The 22,421-nt window shown below is 40.8% G+C and overlaps 1 protein-coding gene across 16 annotated transcripts in view; it reads left to right on the forward strand.

Moving 5' to 3' along the window:
* Ric8b (RIC8 guanine nucleotide exchange factor B) overlaps positions 1 to 22,421 on the forward strand; it is a 110,012-nt gene that overhangs the window by 57,384 nt on the left and 30,207 nt on the right. For all 16 annotated transcript variants that reach the window (XR_015443601.1, XR_015443602.1, XR_015443598.1 and 13 more), the window contains 3 exons: positions 3,882 to 4,110; positions 4,833 to 4,928; positions 14,933 to 15,077. Coding sequence is in view for 11 of the 16 variants with exons in the window: in XM_004844804.4 (XP_004844861.1) it covers positions 3,882 to 4,110; positions 4,833 to 4,928; positions 14,933 to 15,077 (470 nt within the window). In the remaining 5 variants the exon portion in view is untranslated. The remainder of the gene's footprint in view (positions 1 to 3,881; positions 4,111 to 4,832; positions 4,929 to 14,932; positions 15,078 to 22,421) is intronic.

Genomic DNA, 22,421 nt, shown 5'->3' on the forward strand with positions numbered 1-22,421 from the left:
CCAATAGTCTTGGGAAAACTGGATTTCTGCTTGCACAACAATGAAATTGGGCCTTTGCCTGACACCATGCACAAAAGTAAACTCAAAGTGGATTAAAGAACCTGAAACAATAAAACTCTTAGAAGAATACTTCAGGAAAAGTTTGAAGACCTTGGTCTTAGCAGTGCTTTCTTGGATATGGCACTAGAAGTATAGACAACAAAAGCAAAATTAGATAAGGGAGAATACATCAAACTCAAAAGCTGCACAGCATAGGAGACTTGTCAACAAAGTTAAAAAGTAGCCTGTGAAATGGAGGAAATATTTACAAACCACTTACCTAGTGAGGAATAACTATCCAAAATAGGTAAGAAACTGATGGGAAAAGAGCTGAACAGACATTTCTCCAGAGAGATGCAAATGGCCAGTAGATGTATGAAAAAGTGCACAGTATTACTGATCCTGAAGGAAATGCAAATCAGAATCACAATAAGATATCAGCTCACATCTGTTGTGATGGCTCTTGAAAATAAAAACCAAAAAGGAAAAAGTACTGGTGATGATGTGGAGAAAAAAGAATCATTGTATACTATTGGTATATGAGCATAGCCAATACGGAAAACAGCAAATTAAAATAGAATCACCACTGGATCTAGCACCTCTTCAGGGTAGATCCAAAGAAAATAAAATCACTATCTTGAAGAGATAATTGCCATCCCGTGTTCATAATATAAGTATTCACCGTAGCCAGGATATGGAAACAGCCTAAATGTCTATCAGCAGATGCATTGGTAAGGAAAAATTACACACACACACACACACACACACACACACACCCCAGCCTTTTAAAGTGTTCAGCCTTTAAGAAAACAGGAGAGGGCTAGGGATTTAGCTCAGTGGTTCTGCCACCTGCCTCACAAGCACAAGGTCCCAAGTTCTATCCCCAGTACCAAAAAAAAAAAAAAAAAGCAGGAGATCCTGTGATTTGCAACAACATAGGTGGATGTGGAGGACGTTACAATAGACCAGAGCAATAGACCAGATACAAAAGTGCAAGTACTGGGCCGGGGATTTAGCTCAGTGGTTCCACTGCCTGCCTCATAAGTGCAAGGACCCAAGTTCGAGCCCCAGTAACAACAAAAAAAAGTGCAAGTACTGCATAATGCCACTTTTATGGAGAATCTACAGTAGTGAAACTCAGAATCAGTACAGTAGTGGTTACCCAGGGGTGGGAGGGCAGGCAGATGGAGTGGAGGAGGTACCAGTCAAAGGATACAGAGTTTCACTTAATGCAAGATGAAAAGGTTCTGGAGATCTGCTGTCCAACACAGCACAGTCAGCAGTACTGTATCATTTACTTAAAATTTGCTGAGGCAGTAGATCTTAGGTTAAGTTCTTTTACCACAAAAGAAAAAGCACCATTATTTTGAAAACGTCTTTTAAATTAAACAAAAGAGAAAATTTTGGAGATCTTAAGGTTTATGGCAGTAGACTTTCCCGTTTTGAAAAAAGATATGTAAGCCCCAAATATGAAGAAGATACTACATTTGACCAGAAAGATTTGTGAACAGCTATGGGTCTACGTGGTGCCATTAGCATGCTCTTCAGTGTCACTTGGTCTTAAATTGTGTTTAGTCCAGCAATTGGTAGAAGAGCAGATTTTAGATTATCTTTCCTCTCCCACAGCTAACAATGCTTTAAGGGCATTAAAGAACTCTAAACAGGCCTTGCTTTTGAATCTGCATGTCAGGAGGGTGCCCAGGAGGATGTCAGGTCCCAGTGATTAATGATCTCTAGGAAGTGAACAGGAGAGAGTAATACACACAGTTTCCCACCCCCTGGTAGGAATGCAAACACTGTTGTGCAAATCTGTGCATAGTCGCTGACTTCCTGGTAGCTGGGGAGTTTCATACTCTCTTCCACCACAAATAAAACTGTCAAGCAGAGTGACAGAGCTCAGAAAGTTGGCCTTCCTCACTGAAAAAGAATAGCTCAAACACAGTGAGCCAGAAAATTAATTTTGTATTTGTTTGGGGACCCAGTTGTTTAATAAGTGAGAAAATGGGAACTTTTCTTGAAAAGCCTGAAACTTCCAAATATTTGTTGATTCCAGCCCTACATTTGGTTTCTTAAATTTACCAAGCCCCTAGAAACTACTTTGAATGAATTTAAAGGGGAAACATTCCCTTGTAGTGAAATGACCCATCTTAAACTTTTCAATTTGCTCTCTGGTAGACTTAAAGAATCATACTGTATGATAAACTCCAGAGCCTGTTGCTTTATGTTTGGGGGAGAAAAAATCCCAATATTTCAGGCAGACTTGTGTAGTTTTAGCAAGTAATTCCCAGGTAAAATTGTTTTTCTTTCTCACCCCTTTTTTTCTCTATCAGTGAATCCATGGTATTTAGTAATAATTTCCAAATGCTTAAATCAAAAGCAAGCCATTTTAAACTACAATTAAGGAACTACAAAGCCTTATAAAAATTTTTAAAAGAAAGCTAGTGAGGAAAGCATCGTATTTCTAGTTGCCTTTGGTTACTACTTATAACCAAAATTAGAGACTGTAACAGTAGTGGTAGAGTCACCAGCAGCAGCATAAGTTAGATTTTGCCAAAAACCATTTATTTGTAAGTCTCGTTAAATTTATTTGTTTACTATTTATGCCCTCTGTATTACCACACATTGCTCTGCATTGTCTGATTCTTAAGTAGATATGCCAGTTTTTATTTTTCCATAGTATAATAAGAAAGGAAGTATTGATTGTTGGAGAAATAGAGCTACATTTCAGGGTAAAGGAGAAAAAAACTTTATTTTTCTGTTTTTCTATTTGTTTTATTTTTTAGGTGTCACTATAATCTAAATTAAATTTTAGGCTACTAATAGTCTAAATTAAGACAGATGAATTAAGCCCTGCATTTGGTTTCCAAGTGATTTTACTTTTAAACTGCATTTGAAAGAGTTTATTTTTAGTCAGGATGTGGTTATTTTTAGATGTGCTTCTCTCTCACTAGGAAATGTAATGCCTGTCTTTCCATTGTTGTTTATCAGGAAGTTCTGAGGCTCGAGCAGTTCAGATCCAGTTAGCACAGAACACTACTCCTCCTTTTAGATGAAAATAGGAAATAATGCCTGGGGGAAAACAGGCCCATTGAGAAGATGTATAATTTTGAAATTGTTGGTGACATTTTAATCTCTTGTACAGTGAGGGATAAAACAGTGTTCCAGGAGTGCCACAAATACTAGGTTTGGGTTCCCCCTGCTGGTGTGTATCTGGGGCTCATGTGCTCCTAACACACAGCAAAAGACCTAGGGGTAGAGACCTGGGAGTGAGCAATGGAGAAAAGGCACCATCTCCCCTTTCCTGCCATTGTCTTACAAAAAATGGGATGATGTAAAAATTGTATTTTACACATCTAGAAAGAACAAAACTTAATCCTACAATGTTTGGTTTTTATTGTTGTTGCCTCTGTGATAAGCTGCTTACATCCATTTCTTCTCAGTGCTTTACATTGTAATCCAAGGAATAATAAAACACCAGTGGACCCACAAAAGGGCTTAAACTCCCAAAGGAAATGCAAAGCTAACATTGTTGTCATGATAAAATTAAAGACCGTGGCATTAAAGCTCACTAATTCCTATTTTAGCATTTCAGGAAGTAAAATGACATTGTGTGATGTGTCTCTCCATTCAACATCTGTTCTTTCTAATTTGTCATATGTGTGTTTGAGACAGTTCTTTATTTTCTGTCTGTTAGTAAATGACAAATAAATATTAATGGTTCACTTTGAAAAAGAAAAATTTTAATTGACTCCTAAAAGTCACCCCTGAACTTCTTATTATGTTTGCATTCTAAAAGACTATTCAATTAACTTAAAATATTGTATTTTAAAATTGCTTTTCAGCAATGCAGTCAACCTTTTAAGCAATGTTCCGGTCTCTTGTTTGGATGTTCTCATTTGTCCATTAACCCATGAAGAAACAGCCCAAGAGGCAACGACTCTAGATGAACTGCCCAGCAATAAAACAGCTGAGAAAGAGACAGTTTTGAAAAGCAGTACTGTGGTATACAATGGTATGAACATGGAGGCCATTCATGTTTTACTCAGTTTTATGGAGAAGAGAATAGACAAGGTAAGGCTCCTAAAATGGAAGCTCAGAAGATGCTTCTAAAGAATGTAAACGTGCCACACATACAAAGACGGACCACAGAGCGTCATTTCTAAACCTAAGCTTTTTAAAATAGCTTATTTTAAAAAATAGCATATTTTTACTTTGGAAAGCATTTTATTATAATATATGACAAATTGCTGAAACCAAGTGAGTTTGTTTAATGATAAAAATGATGTTCACATAACTCCAAATTTGTTACTAGTGCCTGAAAATGAAAATTGTTATTTCATTGGCAATTTGTTTGTCCTAGAAGTAATCATTTTCCTCCAAAAACTTTTTTACTTTCTATGATATCTTTAAAAGACATCTTCAAAAATTTTTTTTCAGTTTTCTGCTTGTGAGCTATTTATTTTCTTTGGTCTGTCACTTACTTTGTCAGGCACCTATGTTAAAAGGCAGCAGGGTAGCATACATGGGTCAACAAAACCTTTGCCTCATGTATGCCCATTCATTGGCTGAGCCAGAGGGACCCTCTGATGTAGGAAAATCCAAGAAGGACAAAAACAAACAGTAAACATGAAGATAACTGATAAAATGGAAGTATGTTTAGGAAAACCATCTCTAACATAGTTTATAAGCCTTGATAATAAGATGTATCCCCCCCAGAGTATTCTTGTGCTCAAATGAATGGAGAAAAGTAATAACTTTAGGAAGCTAATGTATCTGTATGGTTTTCTTCATAGGGAAGCAGCTATAGAGAGGGTCTAACTCCGGTTCTCAGCTTGTTAACAGAATGTTCCCGAGCCCATCGAAACATCAGAAAATTTCTGAAAGATCAGGTAACTGCTTAATGCGTGTTACATCTCAAAGTTAATATTTTTATATTTTTTAACATGGAACCAATGAGTTGATTTTTCACATATAATCGTTTTCTTTCAGACAATCAGGAACTCAAAAAGTTAGTTTTAATCTTTGAAATCTTCCAATCAAGAAAGAAGTGATCTGTGTATTTTTTGAGTTGTTCATTGATTTATTCAACACCATTTGAGATTTGCTATGAGCTGTTTTCTAAGCATTGTTCTGAGCACTGACCAGCAGATTGAGTTGTACCCTCATAGTGGGGTGGATTCTAATGGCAGGAAATGCGAAGTGTTCTCATGAAAGATAACGCAGGGAAACAGGAGAGACAGGGATAATAAGGCTGAACCTCTGAGGAGATAACATTTGGGCAGAAAGTTGGATAAATAAGAGTGTCTCTAAGAGTGTCTATAGGGGAAGCTACCAGAGAGAACAAGTTCAAAGCTCCTGAGATGAGAGGATGCTTTGGTCAGCTTAAGGAGGAACAAGGTGGCCAGTGTGACTAGGAAGAAGTACACAGGAGAGAGCACAGTGGATGGAGTAAAAAAGGTAACCCATGGCCAGATAACATAAGGCTGGGAGGAAGTTTGCTTCTGAGTGAGATGAGAAGACACGAGTGTTTGGAGAGGGGAGTAATGTGACCTCGTTGATATTTGAGGCAACTCTGGCTCCTGTGTGCAGGATAGACTGAGTGGAACAGGGTGGATGGGTGTAGGAAACACACTGTGGTGAGAACTGAGGAAGGAAGGCTCATGGTGCAAGCAAGGGCTGAGAGTTCACACTGGAGGATATGTTTCGAGAATAGTCCTCACATGATGTTCTGAGAGATGGGGACCAGGATGGAGAAGGAAGGGAAAAATAAAGATGGCTTTTAAACTTTTAGATCATACTTTAAACTCCAAGTCTAAGACTTTGACAGTAACTGAAACTAACCTCCTCTAAAATCCCAGTCTCACGCACCTTCCCTTTGTAGTGCCCTTGATCCACCATTGTTCTGCCCCCTTGAGGGCTGTCAGGCCATCCGTCCTTTCATTCTTTCGATGACCTGTGTCCATCCTTGTCTTCTTACCAGGCTAGATCTTACATGTAACTCGTTACTGCTGTCACTCCCCCCCATACATCTCTACCCAGTCACCTTCTCTCCTCCCTCATACTCCGTAGAAAACACAACAGGCTCATTAACTCCAGCCTTTTTACCTACTCTGGAATTCTGCTGAGCACATGACTAGGATAAGTGAAAAGAAGTCAACCACGTTGACTAACCAAGGAGCTCCCAGCAGTCCGAGATAATTACAACTCCTCTTTCTTTGAACTTTCACTTACTCTGTTTGCATTCTCATTTGTTGACCTTGTTTCGTATTTCTGTAAGAAATTAAGAGGAAATGTCATCTTTCCACCACTGCATCTGTTGTCTGCCTGCACCTGTGTGCCAGTTACTCTGCCTCCCCTCTGTTACAGAGGTGGATTATCCCTGCTTCTTCCTGTGGCAGCCTCTGTTCCAGATCTATTTCCCTCGCTTTTTCATGAGCTTTGTCCCTGCATTCATTCATTCATTCATTCATTCGTTCATTTGTTCATTCATTCATATTCTCCTTCTCTTTCCCTCCGTCTTTTCCCTCCCTCCCTCCTGGTACTGGGGATTGAACCAAAAAACTTTACTTTGAGCTGCATTCCTAGCCCTTTCTAAATTTTTTATTTGGAGACAGAGTCTTGCTGAGCCTCTAAGTTGCTCAGGCTGGGCTCAAACTTATAGTCCTCCTGCCTCAGCCTCCCAAAGTGATGGGATTAGAGGTGTGCACCATGCCTGATTCCCTCTCTGCAGCTTCTTACATTAATCTTTTTTTTCTCTAAATATACTGGATCATTTCTGTCAGCACCCAAACACCTTCCATCTTCAGAATTTCTTTTATCCTACTTCTCAGTTTGCCATCCTGTTTCTCTGCTCCTCATCACCTCTGTTCTTTCTGTTCATCTGTGATTCTCTCCTGAACCTTCTGTAATGAGCTTCTATGCTCTCCACTCTCGAGCAGAGGTGTTTGTCAAAGTCACCAACCAGATATCACCAAAGTTCTCAAAGCTTTTCTTTTTGTTCTCTGATAGCATTTGATATGTGTCCCCTCCTCCTTGAAATACTTCCTTCACTTGGTTTCTGGAACACAGCAGAGAATCTCTGCTGATCTTCATCTTCCCAAATGTTTGGCTGCTCCAAGGCAACACTATTGTCTTGGTTCCTCTTCTTGTTGCTGAGACAAAATAGCCAACACCCAAAGTTTAAAAAGGAAAGTTTTATTTTGGCTCACAGTTTGTAGAGGTTTCAGTTCATAGTTGTCTGACTCCAAGGCAGAGTGGCCTGGCAGAGGGAAACAGTCCATGGCAGGCAGAAACCAGGAGGGTAGCAGAGTAGTGAGGAAACAGCAGCAGCAGCAGCCTGCCTCTCCTTTTTATCCCTTCCAGGCTACCAACCCTTTGGGTGGTGCCGCCCATACCCAGGGTGGGCTTCCCATTATCTACACCCAGAACTATACTAAACCAATCAGTAGACTAATTTAGTCATCATATGCCCTTAATCCCAGCATCACAAACCCTAGATCCAGCCACCTCTGAAAAGCCCCACCTATGTATGACTGCATGAAGGTTTGGGGGAACATCTACACACAATCCATAACAACTGCCCTGTCCCTATCTGCATACCTCTGGGATCTCATATGGGAGCAAAGCTTTTGAAAACAACCTATATGCTGATGGCTCTCAAGTTTCTATCTCCAGCCCTGAACTGTACCTGAAGCCCTGGATTTATTTAATGAACTCCCTACTCTGTTCCCATTGGGTCGGAAGTATTATCTTAAATTTAACATTGCCTAAGTTAACATCATGATTTCCCATCCCTCTAAGCTATTGTTTCCCCTTCTTTCCACCGTTCAATATATGGCACTACCACTCACCTCATTCATTTATTACCATAGAGAATTTCGCCTAATAAATGAACCAAATTTATTGTCTCTGTGTATATTTATAGTCAAGGTTTAGTAAGGACCTTACTACATGTAGGACACACTAATATATAGGCAGGCTTTCTTTATCAACCCTAGTATTTGGCTGATAGAGAAAGACGAAAAAGTAGAGACTCTATAAGGAAGTTCACATTCTATTGAAAGAAAAAGAGAAATGCCAAAAAGCATGAATAATCATTCAAGCAAGATAAACTAATCAATTAAAGTTATTTCTAAATGAAATTAAGACATTCTTGAGTGGAAAGACTTGGTGAAGAATAATAAAATACTATGTTTTCTGTATTTTTGCATTTTCACAAAAATAACCTTGGGATCAAAGTTTAAACTTTTTATTTTACCATCTCTAACTAGAACACAGAAAATCTGTTTGTTAAATAGCTTCTTTATATCAAGGCCTGGGCCCACATATTATGTGAAACAAAAGATGATGAGACCCACTTTACGTGCTCAAGAAACACTACAATATAGGTAAGAAAAATGAGATATGATAGGTAAAAAGATGACCAAAAATGTGCTAGTGCATTTTAATTACTATAACAAAGTAAAGCATGAAGGCTGTGGTTCTGCAGGTCCAAGGTTGAGGCCCACATCTGGTGATGGCCTTCTTGCTGGCAGAGGCCCAAGGAGAGCGAGAGACAGCTGTGTGTGTGTGTGTGTGTGTGTGTGTGTGCGCGCGCGCGCACGCGCGCGCCCCTTTTGGTCTCTCTCCCTCCTCTCATGAAGCTACCAGTATTCTGTCGTGGGACTGCACCCTCATGATCTTCTCTAACCCTGATTACCCTCGCAACGGTGCCAGTTCTAAAACCATAGTTGGATTAAGTTTCCGCCCTCTTAATGCCTCACAGTAGGGATTAAATTTCTACACATTAAAGCTTGAAGGATGCACTCAAACCATAACATCCTATCCTTGGCCCCCAAGGTTCATGTCCTTGTGATGTAAAACACAGTCGTTTCATCCCCAGTAGTCTCAAAGTCTTGAATCATTCCAGTATTAACTCAAAATTATAAGTCTCATCCAAGACTCGGGTGAACTCCTTCTAGCTGTGAGTCTATAAAATAAAAATAAAATATTTACTTCCAGTATGCAGTGGTGCAACAGCCACAGGTTATACATTCCCATTCCAAAAGGGAAGAATGGGCAAAATGGGAAGCAAAGGGGAAAACTAGACCAGAAACTCGCAGGGCAGAGGTTAAAACTTAAAGCTCCAAGTCTGAGGTCTGTGCACATGCAGTGAGGTCTAGGTCCCCGAGGCCTGAGCTCTCCCAGCTTTGCTGATTGCAGCCCACATGCCTGCGTGCTAATGTTGTTGGCTTTCCTGGGCAGGTGGGACATGTTGCTGGTCATTCCTCCCTTTTTGGGGAGCCCCGTGTGACCTCTGCTCCCACAACTCCACTAAGCATCACCCCATAAGCACTTCCTACAGGAGCTCTGATTCTGCAACAAATTTCTGCTTGGTCTCCCAGGCTTCCCTTTGAAATCTTGGTGGAAGTTGCCATAAACCAGTAATTCTCATATTCCGCACACCTGCAGAACCAGCACCATACAGGTGCCAAAAAAGCCTGACCCCCGGCAAGAGCACTCTTGAACCAATGCTACAGCTCCAGAGTGCTTTGCAGTTGAGTGCAAGGAAACGAACCCAGAGGTGGTGTTGGGTGGCCAGTCAGTGGGGAGTACCCTGGGCGCAGTCCTGAAACAGTTCCACCCCAGAAGATCTCTGGCCTGTGATGGGAGGGGTGGCCTAGCAGAGTTGTGAGTTATCTCAAGACCTTTTTCCTTTGTCCTGGCAGTGAGCATTCTGCTGATCTCCTTAGGAAGCAGTCCTCCTGTGCCCTTTTTGGCATATCCTAACACACATCTTTGCTCCTTCCCTGCCCAGTCTGTAAATTTTCCAATTTTATCACCCCGTTTCCTTTAGCTTCCACCTGTCACTGTAAATCTGACCAAAAGTGGCCAGAAGTACTGAAGTCAAGGCCTGAATGTTTTGTGTGGAAATTTCTTCTGTCAGATAAACTAGTCCATCACTTTTTTTTTTTTTTTTTTTGGTACCGGGGATCAAACTCGGGTCCTTACACTTGTGCAGCAGGCGGCGAAACCACTGAGCTAAATCCCCGGCCCTCGTCCATCACTCTTAATCTCAGCCTCCCATCAAGTCTCAGGGCATGGATGCAACACAGTCAAGTCCTTTGCAGTAGTATAACAGTGATGGTCCTCTCCCCAATTTTCAATAAGAATCTCATTTCCCTCCAAGACTAATTCTCCAGTCTCTTCCTCTTCTGGGCTCTCACCAGAATCTCCCATAACGTTCTGCTTACGGCATTCTAGGGTTTTCCTAGCCTGTTTCTCCAGATTTTCTAACCTCTATTCATCACCCACCTCCAAAGTTATCTCCACACCTATGGGTATAGTTATAGTAACAAACCCACCCCTGATCCCAATTTTCTAGATTACTCTGCTTTTTATTAATGTACTGAAATACCTGAGGCAGGCTTACCTTATAAAGAAAACAGGTATAAATTACTCCTGGAGAGTCAAGGGCAAGAACCCAGTATTGGCTCAGCTCTGGTGAGGACCACATGGCATATGGCAGCAGCACACACAGGAGAAAGAGATTACAGCTTGTTATGGTTTGTGTCTAGATGTCCTCCCAAAGCCTTGTGTGGTCACAGGTGGGCCTTTTCAGAGCTGGCTGGATCCAGAGTGTGTAGTGCTGGGATTAAGGGTGTGTGATGACTAAATCAGTCCACTGATTGGTTTGGCACTGCCCTAATCCCAGTAGCCTGGGTATAATATAAAGGACAGGGAGAGGCTCGTCTTCTCCCCTGCCTGCTTGCTATTGCTGTCTTCTGCTTCCCATGAACTAGTTCTCCTCTCCTGGGCCCCTCTGCCAAGCCACCCTGCCTGGGAGCCAGCTGGTTATGGACTGAAACCTCTACAGACTGTGAGCTAAGTAAACCTTGCCCCCTTTCATTTGGAGTGTTGGGTATTTTGTCTCGCTGAGAGAAAAGTAACTAAGACACAGCTCAAAACAGACAGCCAGACTGAGCCAGGGCTTGAGTTTGCTCTTACAGCAACCTGCTCACAAAGCTACCATAATCCCCGCTGAGGCAGCTCCCCAGCGACCTGAGGACCCCTGCTAAGCCAACACAGTGGTGACCAAGGTCTCAGCACATAAAACCTCGAGGACACCCTGAAACCATCCCCAAATCATAGCACAAGATGTGGTAGTGGTAGAAGTCAGCTTTCCTTTAGGGCTGACATACTGAAGACTACAGTGACACTAACTGAAACTAACAGGTGATGGCTGCGTTTTAGCTCCGTGATGGAGTGTATGCTCGGCACACACAGAGCCTTGGGTTTGATCTTCAGCACCAAGGGAAATCAGCCTTGATAGTTAATTATTTACTGTGCACATTAGTACATATCTGATTGAATCCAGTTCATTCATATGCAAAGAAAATTGGTTCCGAGCATTCTGTACTTGGGCAGTTGGGAAAGAAAACAGATGGTAGAAATTACTGGCCTAGGTTGTTTTAGTCCAGAGAGGCTTATAGAAGAGAAAACTGTTCAGTGGATTTGAAAGAGAAGCTGGACAAGATTTGGGGTAGAAAAAAAAATGTGTTGGAGGATATTATTTGAGGAGAAAAATACATTTGCAGTTTGGGAATGATAAATAATAATAGCAGCAAATCATATTTTTAAAACTTGCTTTAAGAAACCTAAAAAAAAAACCAACAAAATTTTACATGATGTCTTAGTTACTTTTTTCTCACTGTTGAGACAAAAATACCCAACCTCAATTTAAAAGAGAAAAGGCTTATTTCAGCTCGAAATTGTAGAAGTTTCAATCCAAAGTTGGCTGGCTCTGAGTTAGGGAGGCATGGCACAAGGGCATCACAGAGAAGAAATGGTCCATGGCTTGGCAAGCAGAAGCAGCAAGCTACAAGTGACAAGCAGTGGCCTTCTTTCTATCCCTTATATCTTATCCAGGTGACCCACCCTTAGAATGGGTAGCACTCACATTCAGGGTGGGGCATCCTTAATCCTAGCAGTACACCATGGCCCAATCCCAGCATCACACACTCTAGATCCAGCCACCTCGGAAAAGCCCCACCTATGACTGCAGGAGGCTTTAGGGGGACATCTAGATACAAGCCATAAAACATGGTAACCTTTGTCAGTGGATTCTGCCCTCTGAGTAGTTATAGACATACTCTATATGAAATTGTGAACTACCTGCCTGTCTCCTCAGTATGGTTGACACCAGTAAGAATTCCCAATGGAACTTCTTTGGAAGGAAGCAGTCAACGAGCCAACAAATACCGTATATACCATGCCAAGTGGTGGCCAGTGTTATGAGGATGACTAGCAGACTAGGGTTTGGGACAGAAGAGAATGCTAGAGGTTATCGAAGGGGGAGTCAAGTCAGGGAATATCTTCTTTCAGTGACATTTGAACAGAGACCTGAAGGAAGGAAGGAACAGAGCCATGCAAGTTTGTAGAAAAACAGTTTGAGGGTTGAGGGAACAGTAAATGCAAAGATCTGAGGAAGGGAGGTGCTTGGCATGTTTAAGAAAGTCCACTGAGGTGTGCATGGCTTGAGTAGTGTAAGCAAGGAGAGTGGTGGAAATGAAGTCAGGGAAGGAGCAAGAAACCAGACTAAGTGGAACCTGGTGAAGGCATTGTGAAGACACTTGCCTTTTATGAGCGAGATGAGAAGTCCTAAGGATGGAGGACTCTGAGAAGAGGCATGACATGGCCTGACTTGCAAAGAAGATCCTGCCTGCTGTGCAGAGAGTAAATCACGGAGGGACAAGAGCCAGGAAGGTGACAGGGACTTAGGGAGCAGTGATATGAATTCCGCTGAGAAGCATTGGTAGCTTGGGCTCGGTTACACTGGGGAGTAATGAGAAACAGATGCTTTTTGGGTGTACTTCAGAGGTAAAGCCAACATGACTTTTGGGTGGATGGAGGGATGGATGGACAGATGGATGTGGGCCGTGAAAAGGAACCTAGGGCATTTCCAAGGTTTTGTACTTAGCAGTTAAGATTAGACTGAACTGTGGGAGGAGCAGGTTTGGTGGGAGTATCAGAGTTACAGTGAGAACTTGACAGGCTTGGGAAGCCTACGTGAGCCTGGCGGTCAGAAACAGAGTAGAATAGTGCTTACTCAGGGCTCCGAGGGAAAGGGCGGAGTTACCATTTATCAGGCACCAATCATCAGTTCTAGAAAATAGGTTAAGTTCTAGAGATCTGCTGTGTAGCATTGCAGTTAACAATATTGAGTTGTGTGCATAAAAATGTACTGCAAGGGTTACAAAAAAGCAAGAATCCCAGGCCCCACCAGAACTTACTAAATCAGAATCCACATTGTTAATATGACCCACAGGCATTTGCCGTGCACTTTACAGCCTGGGAAGCACTAGCATGGAAGTTAGAGGCGTGACTTCATGACAGTAATTTGCTCTGTAATCGGACTAAGTAAGGTGGTGGCTGCATATTAAATACTGTATTATGTCCAATGTTCCCTGTAGAGATTCATCCAGGGTATAAATCTTAAAAAATGAAAGTAAGTTTAATATAGTTTCTGTTGTTATTTTAATCAGCCCTTTGTAAAATCTCGTAATATGTTTCTATTTGGTGATTTATTTTTAAACTCAAGGACAGGAAAGAAATCCACATGAAGCTATAATTTAGGGAGTTCTGGGGATGCAGAGGCTCTATAAAACCATAAAACAGGATGAGATCACCAAGAGTGTGAATGAATGTAGGGAAGCAAAGTTGCCCATGAACTCAGCATATGAATGTTCCAATGTTTTGAAGACAGGAAGAGAAAAAGAGAATTAGCCAAAAAAAAAAGCTGAGACAAAGCAACTAGTCAGATAGGAGGAGAACCAGGAGAGAGGTATAGGGCGGATGCATGGGAGAGTGGGCAAAGGAATAGGCGAACTAAGGGAGCTCTATTCGCCCTTTGAGGATCAGTCTAAAAAAGGCTGAGTGTCAAGTTACCACCTCTTTGCAGGGTCCCTGTGAGGGTTATAAATAATGTATGTATACCATTTATCACAGCCAGCAGAGCAGCACAGAGAAAATACCCAGTAATTACAGATTGAGTAGCTCTTACACAAAATGCTTAGGACTGGAAATGTTTTGGATTTAGAATCATTTTGGATTTTGGAATATTTCTGTATGTACATAGTGCGATACCTCAGCCATGGACTCAATTCTAAACATGCAACTTTTTATGTATACCAGGGATACATAACTTTATACAGTATTTTTAGTATACCTACGTTTGACCGTGACCCATCAAACAAGGTCAGTTTTCCCATCTTGTGGAATTTTCCATTTGTGGCAGGCATCATGTGAGTGCTCAGAAAGTCTCAGATTTTGGAGCATTTCAGGCTTTTGGGTTAAGAATACTCAATCTGTAATAGGCATTTTTTGCTAGATAGTGAAACAGCTAGAAAGCATAAGTGCAAATTTTTTTTTAGTAAGTACTAAAAATGCTGCCAGATTTAAAAGGAAGGAAGAAATCAGTATGACTCAGGGTATTAAGGAAGTCTTTCTGGGAGAAAGAGAAAGTTGACAGATTTTAAAATGGGTTTGAGGTGGGCAAGAGGCGGGGCATTCCACATGCTAAGAGGAGTAAAGGTTTAGAGGGCCGGGGTTTAGCTCAGTGGTGCCACCGCCTGCCCGCCTTGCAAGCACAAGGTCCCGAGTTCGATCCCCGGAACCAAAAAAAAAAGATTTAGATACATTCAGGGTAGCCTGGCGTGAAATTATTTGAGTTATATTTTTTGTTGTTATTTTTATTTTGTTTTATTTGGAAACTAGTCTATATTTTTAAGTTTAATATTTTTTTGCTCTTATAAAGCTAAGCCCAGTAAACACTGTAAGACCAAGCAGTCAGTGGTACCAGCCTCACATACTGCAGCACCCTCAGTTAACGATGGTTTTTCCACTGTACCATCAGGTTTTACCACCCTTGAGGGATGTCACAAACCGACCAGAAGTTGGCTCGACTGTGAGAAACAAGCTGGTGCGCCTCATGACACATGTTGACCTTGGCGTCAAGCAAATCGCTGCTGAATTCCTTTTTGTCCTTTGCAAAGAGAGAGGTAGGTTAAACTCTCTTTGCCCGTGGCTTTTAGCTTTTGGAGGGAACTTGACAAAATTTTCTGTTGGTGGTGGCCATCTTACTCCATGCTTTCCAGAGCATTCTGTTACCTTTTGTTAGTAGAGAAGCTGAGGAGATAATAAAAATTAATTTTAAAGTAGTTTTATGTGCTTCTGGATTCATTAACATCTGCAGAGGCAGATACATTGCCAAACACAGCTTAAGCTTTGCCTTCCGTGTCCTTAACCCAGACTTCTTAATCTTGATGTGCAGGACCTGGAGCCATTATGAGAAGTCTGCCTAATAATTCAGGTGCTTCTGTTTCAATAACCAGGCACAGATATGAGTCAGTTTCTCTAATTCCCCTTGGAATTTAATTCCTCTTGAATTAAAGACTGTCTTCACCAGGTTCTTCAGTCATTAATTCTTGAATATAAAGTCTGTAATACAGTGCAGAAGTACAAAAAGGCATAAGCTCCACCCCTTACCCTTGAAACAACAGTAGCAGAGTGGTAGAGAAAAGTTTAAAAATAACTATAGTACAATGTGATAAACGCTACTCCATCAGTATATATAGTGATTGTCTGCTGGGATAGATTCAACAGTTAATAAATTTCCTAAAATTATATGGATTATTTGTTTTACAGAAACCAAGTTCTCCAGCAAAGAACTGTAACTAAATGATTCAGATATTTTCACTGATTGCTTCTCCTAGTTTATAGTTGTCCTGGTAGAACAGTCCCATCTAAGCAGAGTTTTTATTTTATTTTTTAAAGTACCCCAGTTTTGTGAGATAGATAATTTGAAGATAAAAAGGTTCACTCCTGTCAAAATCTTAAATCAGTTGTGTTCTTAAATTTTATTTTTGACTAAATTGAACCAGCCACTTAAGTTCTTGTTAAGATAGTATATTAACAACATAATTTGATAATTATCGTGGTGCTAAGCATAGATGTTATGAAATGAGAGGTATCATGTGCCTGACAATGTATGAGTAACTCACTTAGTTCTCATAAGAGCCCTGTAAGGTTAATATTACTACTTCAGTTTCATCTGATCACTTTTGTGACTTTGAGAAAAGATTGATTTATCTCCTTGGAATTAAGTGGTTATCATAGTGCCTTGGTGTAATTGTAAATATTGGCTGAATGGAATCTATTTCTCTGAGCTGTTTTTTAAAAGGTGTATGTATATGCACAACTCTAAACCACACATGCATCTGTTCATTTTTAAAGGTTTGTTAAAATATATGCCAAAATATTATATATTATTATATATTAATATTATATTTTAAATAATAATAATATTGTCTGATATATATATATATTTACTCAGAGCAGTAAAATTTCTGGTAGATTATTTTTTCTTTCTAGTTCCCTGCATTATAATTTTTCTACAGTGAACATATGTTTCATGTACACTTTAAAAAATTTTTAAAGGTCAAAATAAAGTTTATAGCTTCTATAACTGTATATCTAAACCTTATATATTTAAATGCATATATATCTAACTATAATCACCTTACTGATGAGTTAGTGAGGGTCATAACAGATACAGGATATGTATTTGTAAGTTGATTTTGTTAATCTTTTTAAAAATCAAAAATGGCTAGCTTTGTGAGGTTTTGTAGTTGTGGCTTTGAGCCCCAAAACAACCCGTATCAGCAGAGTAATATATTTTTTTTCATGTGAATTTTGACAATTATCTGAATAGTCATCTGATTTTCCTTCCAATTTGATGGTAAGTTTATAGATGTATTCCTTTGGAGTAAGTATTTATTCAAAAGATGAAGTATACAGGATAACCAAGGTCTCTGGCCTCATGTAACTTCCTTCCTTCTGCCACGTTTGCTGGCTCAAGTGGCTATAGCAGCCGGCGGGCAGTAGAAGTCTAGCTGCAAACTGACACTTTCCAACAGCTCATTGTTGGGGTTGTGGGAGGAGCAGATGGACCTTAGGTGCTGGAGAGAAGCTGTTGCTGAGCTCCTGCTGACTGGTGGGCGGCATAGGAAGGAGCATGTGGCCGGTGTTCCTTTTTCAAGAGAAGCTGGGATAGTGACTTTTTACAAAAATCGCCCTGTTTTTAAATGTTTCCAGCTAATTTAAATTTGAAACTTTCGGCAAAAAAAAAGTCTGTAGTCTACCAGCATTTGAAAGTCATCAGATTTTAGGATTTGGATTTGGAGGTAGACTATGAAAATGAAGTAAATTTCAGATAATTTGTGAGTGTGGCTGAACCTTAAAGGGTGTGAAACTCTAAACTTCAAAGTAAAGTCCCTCTGTGGGGCCCGTAATCTCAGCCCTTGGGAGGCTGAGAGAGACAGATCACCACGAGTTCGAGGCCACCCCAGCCTATATAGTGAGACCCTGCCCCCAAAAGTGAAGGCACTATAGGTTTAATGTTCAGGGTCAGACCACGGAGTGGACAGAAAGCGCCAAGCAAACTGGACTAGGGCCACAGACCATGTGCAGAAGGAAACTGAGATGAGCGAGGTGAAAGAGCCAGCCCTTGTGGAAGACCAGGCAGAGTCTGGTTGTCAGGGTATCGCATGCACCCATTCATATCGGGCTAACCTTGGTCTCCAGCTGGCCAAAAGGCTGCCTTGGACTCACGCCACTTACTCTGATGAGTCTGGAAATCACTGAACTCTTTATCACCACTCCGCAGATCGTGTACTGTAGGGAGCCTACAGATAGCCTCACATAGCTTAATAGAAAAATGGTTTGTAAAGTAACCTTCTGCCTTGGTTGGGTTTCTTTCCCCTCTCCTAACACATTCATGATTTCCACTGCGTATTAGGCATTGAAGTAGGGTTGAATTACAGAGGGAAGTCAGGCTTGAACTCCCTCAGCACACAACCCCACCCTTACAAATTTACTTTCCTCTCCACACCAGTCTCAGAGGAATAGGTGCCTCTCTGGCTTGGAGCTAAGCGTTCTCCCTTTCCTGTTTATCTTTTCTCTTCCTGCCTTCCCAGAAGCCATGTTCCATGACTTGTTACTCTTTATTCTTTTTTTTAAACTCTCCCTATGAGCTTTCCACAACCTGTATACATACTCATATCACTGTCCTTACATTTTAGCCTTGAAAATGTAAACTGTTACTGTCCACTCAGCCTTCAGCTTGCTGCAAGTAGCAGCTTATTTCCAAGTTCCAGTAGTAGTGGAACTTGCTTTCCACTTCCATTCCTTATCCCCTAGAATCCACTAAAAATGCTGCTCAGTGAAGTCACAAACTACCTAAGCTTCCAAAGTAATGGGTTCCTTTCTTCCTTATCTTACTGTATCTCTCACAACTCTTGACTGTTGACTACTCTCACAATTTCTGTGCTACCATGCAACCCCTAGATGTCCTTTGCCCTCTGTTCATTCTTTTCCGTCTCAATTGCTAATTCTCATCTTTGTCCCTAAAGTCATTTTTGGCCCTCATTCTCACTTTACATTGCTCCTTGAGTAATCTCATCCTTGGCTTCTGCTTCAGCCACTTTGCTCAATAGGTTTCCAAATCTGTGTGTCTCTAGCCCTAAGCTTTCTCCTGAATCCATCATGTTTAGCCACCTGCTGTGGACATCTGCGTTTGGGTTTCTGATAGGTACCAACCCATGTCCAAAGTTCATCTTTACCCTTTGATCACTTTCCCTGTAAAAGATACCACTGCCTATTTAGTTGCTAAGGCCAGAAAACTAGAAGATAACCAAGATTCCTCCTTTACCTGTAGAACTAAGTGTTAACCTCCTAAATAATCTCTTTCTGTATCCCTCTATTCTGTTCCCACATCATCTCCCTGGTAAGATCCTTAAAGTTATTTTCTTAAACTATTAAAAGAGTCAGATCTCTGTTTCTCATCAGGTTTTCTTCAGTTTGTCTTCCATGTGGCTGGAAGGGTTGTTCTAAAATACAGTGTTGTCATTCCGTGTAAAACTTTCAGTGATTCCCTGTCACCTGTTTGGTAAAATCCAAATCTGCCCCCTTTGGCCCACCTCTAGTATATTCTAAATCAACTTCCACATTGTACTTCCTGCTTACTCACACTCGGTGCTGCATTGTTGCACAGGATGCCCTTCCCCAGCATTGTGAGCAGGGAGAGCTCTGCTTGTTCCTGAGGACCAGCCTGAGAGGCACCTTTGTGAATACCTCTCTAACCATCTCAGGCGGTTAATCATTTTCCCTTTTGGGTCATTTTTACTTACCTGTTTTTAGTAGTTTTGACATTTGCTGTGTTGTAACTCTATTTGTTGCGCTTGTATTCCAGACCTGGAGTTCTTTTAGTTGGACAGCATGCCTTAAATTCATCTTTAGATCCCTCCTGCTTAACAAAACACTTTACTGATAGTAAGGGCCCCATAAATGTTTCATGAGAGAGCAAGCACTTGAGCTTTCTATAAATTGAGTCTGGTGAACATACTATCTTGTGTATTTCTCCGTGTGAAGGCTATTTTCCATTCTATAATGTAAGCTTCCTAAGAGAAGACTGCCAGGAGCTGTGCTAACCTAGAAGAGGGAATGATCAGGGATTATGGAGATCAGAGAAAGTCTTGGCCAAAGACAGAAAAATGGGAATGGCTTTCACATGTCCAGAAGAGAGTCACAGTGTAAGGAATCCAGAGTATATTTAGGAAAGAAGGCAGAGACCACAAGTGAAGAGCCCCTTAGGCCCTGGAGAAACAGTAGAGATCCAGGAATGTAATGCAGTCAAAGATATCCTGGACGGTTATATGGAATAAGGAGTGGAAAACTGTGAGAAGGGTGAGGCGGGACACGGGTTAGAGGAAGCTGCTGGTATGGATTTCTCACATTTGCAGTATTTGTCTAGAAAGGAAAATTGGCACAGTGGAGTCTGGAAACAGCATGGTTCTGCCATTCTTTCTCCTTGGTAAAACAGCAAGACTCTGCTTTTAGGGTTGAATGTGGTAAACCCCACAGTTGCGTAAGCATTAATAGCACGACTGCCAGGGCTGGTTGCTTTCCTCTCCTCGTAGTACCCTCTAGCATCCTGATAAAGTGATGGTGAAATATTGCTTGCAGTTTTCTGATTGAAGGCTGAACGGTTTCATTTCAACATTGTTTCATTTTCACCTAACTGTGTGTAGGACAGAAATGTGTCTAGTAAGGCCCCCCAGGAAGTATTTCCTTTACCTTGGCAGCTCATCTGGTCATCCAGGCTCAGTCGCTTTCACTTTCACCTTCCCAGTGTCGAATAGGATATTATGTGATGTATTTGAAAATAGATTCAAAAGTAGTTTAAAACACTGCACCATGCTTCCCACTGTAGAATTTTTTATTCCACTTGTCTCCCCTTCTCTACCCTCCTTTTTGTTTTCCATTCAGTTTATTGGTACACTTTAGGTATACAGTACAGTTAACATTCCTCATGGGGGTCTCGTACGTTCACATGATGTATCTTGTCTACCCTCCATTTTTAGGTATTTTATCCCCTTAACAAAAGTTCATTTGACTCTAAAACTGTTGGCTAGAGCTTTGTTTTGAATGCAAAGTATGTCTTAAATCATTTTTGTAACCCACACTGTCACTGAGTTGGTCCATGTTTGTTCCAGTGAAAGAGTAATAAGTGTTATTTTCATGAAAATAGCAGGAATTTTCTGCATAAGAAAGCAGCTGTTCAGTATCGCGTTTCCTTTTTTCCACCTAGGTTGGCCTTTCATCACCTTTGTGCCCTTAAGCTACCTTTTTTTTTTTTTTTTTGTACCAGGGATCCAACTCGGGTCTTCGCTCTTGCACAGCAGGCAGCGAAACCACTGAGCTAAATCCCCGGCCCTACCCTTAAGCTATCTTAATCTTTAGTCATTTTGTCATTTTACATTGTTATTTTGTTGTTAAGTGTATTCGTTTAAACCATTTATTCTTACCTCAATTTAAGCTGTAATAATTTCAGTGAATATTACTTTTCTGGAACTACTAAATATTTTTATTTATTAAAACTAATAATAATAAGCCTGGGGATAGAGGGGCCCTGGGTTCAATCCCTGGCACAAAAAAATAAGTAAATGAAAATAAGCCTCCTCAGTAGCACTCGTACTGAGTGTTTGTGTGGTGCAGGCTTGCGCCTCTGATCTGGCATCTTCCATGGCACTGTGCTGCCATGATGAGACTAAGAACACCTGTATACACTCAAGTTCATTTCTTCCCCTGATAGCTCATGAAGGTTTCATTAGTTTGTCTAAATCACTTCATCTGGGGAGGCACTGGTGTCAAGAAGAAACATATCGGATTCACTCAGAGGGTTTTCAGATTTCATAACCTCTCATTACATTCTGATACAGTCTTGTCTAGCGTTGAGAATTACTACCAAAAAGACCAGCTACTGTAGGTTTTAAAGTTGAAAATGTCTCATTTAAATCTCATTCATCTTATTACCCATATTTCTTTTTGCACAAATTTCACAGTTTGCCCTATGTTTCAAGAGGAGGGCTTCCTTTGTCGTGCCCCTAGATTCCCTGTCTACAGTGTTAAAGGTCTCTGCAGTACCCTGGAGTTCATGCATTTGAAAACCTAACGAACAGCGGCCCTGCTCATCTGCTCTGTGTGCATGTACGCAGTGCGTCCCTTTCCCACTAAGTTCCCTACTCACCCCCTCTCAAGTCCCTAAAGTCATTCCAGCTGCCATTCTCTGGCCCTTCTCCAGCTTTATTTTGTCTTTCAATTACAACAGTATTTCAGCTGTGGCTTTATATAAGCTAGTGTGTTGTTTTGTTTTCTGTGATTGTCCTTGGAAAATGAAAATGGAAAATGTCCTTGGACATTTTAATAGCATTCTATTGAAGGCCTTAAGTAAATTTTGCCAGTTTTTATCTTTTGATTATACACTAGTGTTCACCTTGAAATTGTACCTGAAGAAAGGGAAGTACTCCTACATAAAGCGGGTGATTACTGCTTAGTATCTTCCTTAATAGATATCACCAGAAAAATCTCTAAAGAGCAGGGTTCTTTCACGAAAGTTTTATGTGTCAGCTCCTTTTAGCAGTATTGCCTTATGCTCTTGGCAAGGTAATACTTAACGAGGACCTGCACCAAATCCTTCCTTGGGTTCTCTTCTTTCCTAAAATAATCATTTTACCAATATTACCAGAGAAAAAGAATGAGTGTTTATTTTGTGCCAGATACCTTTTTTTTAAATTGCATGTATTAATTTATGAAGTAGAAAGTTACTCTTTCTGCAGATGAGAAAGCTTGGGTAGAACTGCAAAATATTTTACCCAAGGTCACCCAGCTAGTAAGTGGTGGAGCCATTACTGAAACCTAGTTAGACTAACTCCTGGGCCTATCTTTTCAATCATCTGGCTTTGTGTGTTGATGTATTACTGCTAACTTTTCAAAAGTTAGCTTAT

Source organism: Heterocephalus glaber, unplaced genomic scaffold (assembly GCF_053883595.1).
Source record: "Heterocephalus glaber isolate CG9 unplaced genomic scaffold, H.glaber_assembly_v1.0 deba00001572, whole genome shotgun sequence".
NCBI lineage: Eukaryota > Metazoa > Chordata > Mammalia > Rodentia > Bathyergidae > Heterocephalus > Heterocephalus glaber.